We start from the raw sequence: 8,519 nt of genomic DNA on the forward strand, positions 1-8,519 counted from the left end.
TACATAGTTTTCTATCTCTTGTCAACAGGACACATTTCTTTTAACCAAATGTGTAGCACAGATTCTGAGCATCTCCATTACTTCATTGTTGTGCTGCCTTTTTCATCAAGTGGGAGGTGTATTTACTGGTTGCGATTTCATCTATTTTAGACAGATTTGTAGATGTTCCAGCTGGCAGGACTGGTGCCAACACAAAACCAAAACCCAGGTTCCTTCTCGTCAATGCCTTTCCGATGCCAACACAAAACCAAAACCCAGGTTCCTTCTCATCAATACCTTTCCGATGCCAACACAAAACCAAAACCCAGGTTCCTTCTCATCAATGCCTTTCCAATGCCAACACAAAACCAAAACCCAGGTTCCTTCTCGTCAATGCCTTTTCGATGTCAACACCAAACCAAAACCCAGGTTCCTTCTCGTCAATGCCTTTCCGATGCCAACACAAAAACAAAACCCAGGTTCCTTCTCGTCAATGCTTTTCCGATGTCAACACCAAACCAAAACCCAGGTTCCTTCTCGTCAATGCCTTTCCGATGTCAACACAAAATCAAAACCCAGGTTCCTTCTCGTCAATGCCTTTCCGATGCCAAAACAAAACCAAAACCCAGGTTACTTCTCGTCAATCCCTTTCCGATGCCAACACAAAACCAAAACCCAGGTTCTTTCTCATTAATGCCTTTCCAATGTCAACACAAAACCAAAACCCAGGTCCCTTATCGTCAATGCCTTACCGATGCCAACACAAAAACAAAACCCAGGTCTCTTCTCATCAATGCCTTTCCGATGCCAACACAAAAACAAAACCCAGTTTCCTTCTCGTCAATGCCTTTCCGATGCCAACACAAAATACCCAGTCCCAATACCCAGGTCCCTTCTTTTCTATGCCTTTCCAATGCCAACACAAAACCAAAACCAAGGTTACTTCTTGTCTATGCCTTTCCGAAAGTGTAAATTCTTGCTTACATTGTGTTTTAGAAAAAAAAAAAAGCTGCACAATGGTAACAATTAGGGGAATCTGCAAAATATGCAGAAATCAATGCCGATAATACAAGAGGAGCCCCAGAAGAAAAGATCAAGACTGATACTATTAACAAGGAGCTTTTCCCACCAAGGGCGGTAGGATTTGGTGTTTTTTGACAGATGGGTTAAAACAATTGATTCTTCTTTATTTATTGAACAGCCATTAAAAATCCCAAAAGAGAAATATAAAAAGGCAGAGACAAAGGAACTACACGTGTCAAGTTTCCTCTGGGAGGGAGAATCGTCCATACCATCGTATTTCCAGGACGTTTCTTGAGTGATTCTCATGTCCCCCATGATGGACGGGCTTGACTTAGCCGGACCAGAATAAACTGTTTTGTGAATCTAGTAACAATCTTTTAACCTCATGTGCTAAATTCTTCTTTTACCAATGTATCTCCATGTGAGATTGTTCTGATGGTCTGATGGGAGAGTTTGCAACACTTTATTTCTGTCTTTTTCTGCTCTAAGCTGATTTATAACCACAGACCATAACAAAGCTGAAAATATATGGAGAGAAAAAAAATCTCTGAGCCAAACGTGGCAATATTTTGAATGAATCCCAATTGCAAAAATTATTTTAGCCCCAAATATATGCATTTAAGTAGAAAATTAAAAATTGCCCCAAAAGTATACAACCTATTTGAGGCTGCCATACACATCTAGCTTTAGGCCACTTAAACTCACTAATTTTGGTAGGACCATCGGCCATCTGATCTGTACGAGGGCTTCCTGATTGCCCCACACAGATGATGTCGGAGAAGAGAAGCTACTTAGTTATATAGGTTGAAATAAGACCTAAGCCCATCAAGAACAACCTTTCTTCACCAGTTCAATTGAGACGTTTTAGTGCGCGATACATTTTTTTTTCTCGGGAAGACAAGTTGATTTCGCAGATGTGAGGGAGCGGGTCTCTCCACTCTTCTGATTGAGAGCATTGCACCAATCGTCCAAGGAGAATGTTCTTGTGAATGGGGGAGTCTACAGAGACTTCAAGTGACTCTTCTCTAATTCGGAAGGTGCAGCCACATTCTGCAGCTGGCCACGCAGCCCAAACTGTGTCAACCTGCGGCAGATCAATGGCCGTATCCTTGGAACCCATTAACACTAGAAGTCTCAGAGAGGGTTCATTTAATCTTTCTACCATGGGAACCCTATGGAGCTCGAAATTTCTGGGACTTCTAGTATTAATGTGACGCTACTTTGGGTCAGTCCAACCCTGCATTTTCCAATTTCTACTCATCCTTTCGAAGTAACTTCTTTAAATTCAATTTCACAAACTTTCTGAAAATATTTCAGTATTGTTGTTACACTTTCTCACTATGGGAAAAAAAATTTGCAGCTCTGGTATCCTCTATTGACAGAACTCTACGTATGTTACACTTTCATATCGTGCTCTTTTCCAGCGTGTGGCACTAGATTGGGTCTAGTAAAATCCCAAAAAGTTGACAAACTTAACCTTAATTAGTGCGATTATCTTAGATATTGAAAAATGTCCAATATCCATGTGATATAACCAGTTTATCTTCTACTGTCGTCTAAACTTTCCTTTGTCATCATTCTCAACAAATATGCTGCCTCCCGGGGCCCAAACTGATCCAGAAATTTACATAATTCATTATGGATATACCGTAAATTACCACTCTTCATGAAGAAAAAGAGATATATGGAGATTTTACCTTTTTATGTCGCTTGATCGGCGGATTTCTCCTTCTTACCTTCACTTCTGCCATTTTACTATTCTTCGTAACCAAAACAATGTATTCTACACCTCTCTGACATGTGGCCCAACCGGACAATCAAGACAATGGCCCCCAGCAGTTTCCACATACCGGTAGTGCTACTCTTTGCCATGACACCTGCTGCAGGCTATGTTACAGAGGAGCTCAGCCAGAATGCATTATATAATGTAGTACAGAATAGCATATTATATAGTAAGGGATGCGGGAGTTCTTTATACATTTTGGCTGGAAATCAAACCTTTTATCGAATGAAAGTCAAAAAGTGAATCCCACTGGAAGAAGAAGGATCATTACTTGCTTTATATTTCCCCATTTCCTTTGAAATCAAGCCTGGCCTTGGTTGGATACTTCATAAAGGTCCAATATATGATCAGTAAACCCCTATGGATTAGGAAAAACTAAGGTGCAGATTGCTAGAAACACCTGTGTCCCCATACTGCAGTAATTGTAGCATTGTCTGGTCATGACTATGGGGGCTAAGATCAGTTAAAGGGAACCTGTCACCACTTTTTTGGCATATAAGCTGCGTCCACCACCACCGGGCTCTTATATACAGCATTCTAACATGCTGTATATAAGAGCCCAGGCTGGGGGTATAACATAAAAACACTTTATAATACTTACCTGTCATGCTGTGGGCCTAATGAGTGTCTCCGTTACCGGCGCCGCCTCTTTTGGCAATCTTTGTTCTTCTCTAGCCTGTGTGCATGACGGGTCTGACGTCATCCACACTCGCCGGCATTCAGGTCCTGAGCAGGGCAGATTAAACTATTGTAGTGCGCCTGTGCAGGATCGGCAAGTGTGTATGACGTAGCCGCATCATGCACACAGGCTTCAGAAAGAGAACGAAGATGGCCGAAAGAAGAGGCACCGGCGACGCCCATTAGGCCCACAGCACGACAGTTAGGTAATTATTATAAAGTGTTTTTAATGTTATACCCCCAGCCTGGGCTCTTATATACAGCTTGTTAGAATGCTGTATATAAGAGCCTGGTGGTGGTGGTGGCCGCAGCCTATAGGCCAAAAAGTTGGTGACAGGTTCCCTTTAAAGTGAGGGATATGAAAAAATGTTGCAATTTTTTTGCATTTTCACACCAGTCTTGGGTGGGACAAAGCCCACCTAACAAAACTATGCGAGGCTCACAGCAGTGTTTAGTCACATGACATCCATTGGACTTCAAGAAAGTTTTCCGTCAAATTCAGCAAGTATGGAATGTAGATTACCATCCGTTTTAGCAACTTTCTAGCTGACAGGCCTTCCTCAGTGCATTGCAAGACAGTCAAGTACACACCACAGCGAGGTGCGCAAGGTCCTCTGAACTGGTATTTTGGCGTGACTAACTGAAGGATAAGACACAGTTAATGCATTAAGTGGGGTGTGCCTCTTATTCCTTCTTCAGTCTTCATGACTAGAGACCTAAATGTCAATACATAGTTACTATTTTGATTAATGTTAAAGTGGATTAAGATTTGGATTGATTTACATAATACCTCTATTGAAAGGTTATAGGATTACAGAGCAGAAAGTATACCAAGGACACTTGAGAAAGTAAGATTGCTTCCCCCTGCGCATTGTTCCTGGAAGTTCTTAAGTTGCAGACCTTGTGCCAATCTGAGAGATTATGGTAAAACTACAAGGAAGTTTGATATATGCCAAATTATGCAAGTCAGGCATAATCCCAAACTGGAAGTAGCCCCAGAAGGGTCCAAGTATAAAATCCACAGAAAAAGATCCTGTGATCTCTGCAATTACTACAGTAATGCTCCGCAGTGCTCACAGTATGTGACAGCCAGGTCTAATGAGACGTAATCCCCTTAAGAAGGGATCAACAGCAAGAGGCCACCCCCGGGGACTCCTAGGGTTTCCCCATGCTTTGCAGTCACTTATTTTATAAATTGTTTGTATATTTTGGGACTCTTCCAAACTCTGGATAATGGTCATTTATAAGCTATGGAGACACTGCTAAGGTGCATATATTGTGATAAATAAAACATTTTACAATTAGACTGCAGAGGACTGACAAAAATTAAGTGAACTTCTAAAGCTAGTTTCACACATCCGGCTTTTCACCGGTTTGCCAGATTCAGCACACGCCAGTACAATGGCAGCGCAACAAGCGCCAGTCACATGCTGTCATGTGACCGGAGCATGTGAACCCAGAAGTTGCAACGCTGCCATTGTACTGTATACACAGTACTGGCATGCGCGAAAGCCAGCAAACTGGTGAAAAGCCGGATGTGTGAAGCCGGCCTAACAACTCTCTCCAGGACTGGATTTATGACCACAAAGATTAGCTCAATGTGGTCATTAAACAGCTAGGAAAAGCTAGGAGTATTAAGCTGGGTTCACACATAGCAACAGTGATGTCGCTGTTACATCACCATTTTCTGTGACGTAACAGCGACCTTGTAAGTCGCTGTTATGATCGCTGCTTAGCTGTCAAACAGCAGAAGCAGCAGCAATCATAACGACACGCGTCGCTGTGCTACATGTGCAGAGAGCGGGGAGCCGGGCACACTGCTTAGCGCTGGCCCCCTGCACTGCTAGCTACAGTACACATCGGGTTAATTACCCGATGTGTACTGCAGCTACATGTGCAGAGAGCTGGGAGCTGCGCACACTGCTTAGCGCTGGCTCCTTGCTCTCCTAGCTACAATACACATAGGGTTAATTACCCGATGTGTACTGCAGCTACATGTGCAGAGAGCCGGGAGCCGACACTGTCAGCGAGGGCGGACGCTGGTAACGAAGGTAAATATCGGGTAACCAGGGAAAGGTCTTCCCTTGGTTACCCAATGTTTACCCTGGTTACAGCTTACCGCAGCTGCCAGACGCCGGCTCCTGCTCCCGGCTTGCTTCATTTCGTCGCTCTCTCGCTGTCACACACAGCGGTGTGTGCGTCACAGCGGGAAAGCGACGACCAAAAAATGAAGCAGGACATTCAGCAACGACCGGCGACCTCACAGCAGGGGCCAGCTCGTTGCCGGATGTCACACAGCGACGGGACGTCACTGCAACGTCACAGAAAATGGTGACGTATCAGCGACGTCATTGTTGTCGCTGTGTGCGACACCACCCTTAGTCCTCAGTATGTTGAGGATTTAAAGCGCTAAATGAAAAGATGGTAACAATGTTTCCACACTATTCAGGGTCTTCATCAGGCATGGTATACAAAGTTGCAAATAACCTTAAAAGGTAACTGAGCATTCCAGACTATCAACCAGTAAAGGACTCAAACGTAATATTTTATTGCTTAACACAAGACAGATTTTATTTCCTGTCCCAATGTTGTAGATGTGCCAGATATATCTTATGAGCACCCTGGGCATCATTAACCAGGCTCAGTTACATGATTTTAATAGGTTTTGGCACCCAGATTTACTCCTTAGTCTCATTTGTGCGGGTCCAGAGATTGAGTCCCATAAACTGTTATCTGGTGCCACCTGTCTATAGTAGTATCCCAGATTCCCATAATCCAACCTTGCTTCAGATGCAAACTGAATACACAGCACATGGCCTGTTGAGTATGATGTGCTACTGAGAGCAGTGGTTTGTACAAACCAAGACCCTCAAAGTTTTTTGCTTATTAGCAGCCCGTTTCACAAGCTCTTTGAAATGCTCACACCTAATCACGCTGTCTATTGCGCTTGTAAGGCTATGTGCAAACGCTGCGTTTTTTTAACGCTGCGTTTGTGGCCGCTAAAAACGCACTCGCGTCAAAAAAAGCATGCGTTTTTACTGCGATTTGGTGCGTTTTTGATCTCTGCGTTTTTCCAATGCATTGCATGGGGGCAAAACGCAGGAAAGAACTGACATGTCCATTTTTTTTAAGCTCAAAAACGCAGCTTAAAAAAAAAAAAAAAAAAAAAGTTGTGTGCAAACAGCAAAAATGAAAACTCAGACTTTGCTGGGGAAGCAAAGTCATGCAGTTTTGAGGGCAAAAACGCACCTGAAAAATGCAGTGTGAACTTACCCTGAAGATCAGCTGCATGCTAGATAACCATGGGGGCCAAGGCTCCACTATTGTGAAATAGCACAGCAGTTTGACAGTTTGGCCTTGTGCACATGCTTTTTTTTGCTGTGTTTTTGGGTGCATGTTTGGTCTCAAAAAACTGCTTGTATTTTCTTCTCCAAAGTCTGAGATTTCATTTTTGCAGTGTGCACATTGCAGCTTTTTTTGCTGCAGCTTTGTGGTGATCACAAAGATTCAGCAAGTCAAATCTGTTTTTCCAGTGTTTGAGTCCTTCCAGTCAATAGATTTAATTGCACTGGGCAAAAACTGTTAAAAAAAAAAAAAGCATGCCAAGGGAGGAGTTTTTGGGACCAAAATGTGCATCTTTGTGGTCACCACAAATATGCAGCATGCTGTTTTATGTCATATTAGCCCTCTTAGAGGTGGTTCACTATTCTGCAAGAGGGAAGGTAGGTTTGTTTTTTTTCCTTTAAATACCTTCTTCAGCCAGTTCTGCCTCTGAGCAGTGCCATTGTCAGCTCATCCCTGTGAAGTGACTCTTCATGGGGATGAGCGGATCACTGAGGCAGAACTGGCTGAAGGTATTTAGAAAAACCTCCGTTTTACTGATGTGGCCACAGCTGCCTAGTACACCACCTCTTTAAGCCTACTATCAGGTTTCCATCATATGTACTGTATATACACCAAATTTTAGTCGGTGTCTCTGAAGCCCAACCACTCCCCAAAAATCCGAAAGTGTACATCATTGAAGTCAAAAGGTCACAGCACAAGTGTTCAGATGCAACCCACAAATACAGAAGGTGTGATCTATACACAAGCAAAAATGCAAAGGGTGTCAGACTGCCACAAAGATCTATATAATTTAGCATTGACTGAACCATTTATACCCCACACCATAGTTTCAGGCATTAGCAGAAGCCATGGAAATGTAAGGATTTTACACAAGCCAATCAGTAATTGTTTCTACACTGCAGATTGTTGTGAAGCATTGTTAAAAGAACCTGTCACCAGGTTTTCCCCTCTAAACTGCAGTCACCATTAAGCTTTTACAGTATTCTAGAATGCTGTATACAAGCCAAGAACACTGACAAAACGCCTTACCCGGGGCAAACGGAAACGCCTTACCCGGGGCAAACGGAAACGCCTTACCCGGGGCAAACGGAAACGCCTTACCCGGGGCAAACGGAAACGCCTTACCCGGGGCAAACGGAAACGCCTTACCCGGGGCAAACGGAAACGCCTTACCCGGGGCAAACGGAAACGCCTTACCCGGGGCAAACGGAAACGCCTTACCCGGGGCAAACGGAAACGCCTTACCCGGGGCAAACGGAAACGCCTTACCCGGGGCAAACGGAAACGCCTTACCCGGGGCAAACGGAAACGCCTTACCCGGGGCAAACGGAAACGCCTTACCCGGGGCAAACGGAAACGCCTTACCCGGGGCAAACGGAAACGCCTTACCCGGGGCAAACGGAAACGCCTTACCCGGGGCAAACGGAAACGCCTTACCCGGGGCAAACGGAAACGCCTTACCCGGGGCAAACGGAAACGCCTTACCCGGGGCAAACGGAAACGCCTTACCCGGGGCAAACGGAAACGCCTTACCCGGGGCAAACGGAAACGCCTTACCCGGGGCAAACGGAAACGCCTTACCCGGGGCAAACGGAAACGCCTTACCCGGGGCAAACGGAAACGCCTTACCCGGGGCAAACGGAAACGCCTTACCCGGGGCAAACGGAAACGCCTTACCCGGGGCAAACGGAAACGCCTTACCCGGGGCAAA

The 8,519-nt window shown here is 44.6% G+C and overlaps 1 protein-coding gene across 1 annotated transcript in view; it reads right to left on the minus strand.

The window, feature by feature from the left end:
• Positions 1-2,753, minus strand: part of STPG4 (sperm-tail PG-rich repeat containing 4) — a 172,279-nt gene extending 169,526 nt beyond the window's left edge. Inside the window, exon 1 of the mRNA XM_075341441.1 lies at positions 2,739-2,753. Coding sequence (XP_075197556.1) covers positions 2,739-2,753 — 15 coding nt within the window. The remainder of the gene's footprint in view (positions 1-2,738) is intronic.
• Between the last annotated feature and the right edge of the window lie 5,766 nt (positions 2,754-8,519).

Source organism: Anomaloglossus baeobatrachus, chromosome 3 (genome assembly GCF_048569485.1).
Source record: "Anomaloglossus baeobatrachus isolate aAnoBae1 chromosome 3, aAnoBae1.hap1, whole genome shotgun sequence".
Taxonomy (NCBI): Eukaryota; Metazoa; Chordata; class Amphibia; order Anura; family Aromobatidae; genus Anomaloglossus; species Anomaloglossus baeobatrachus.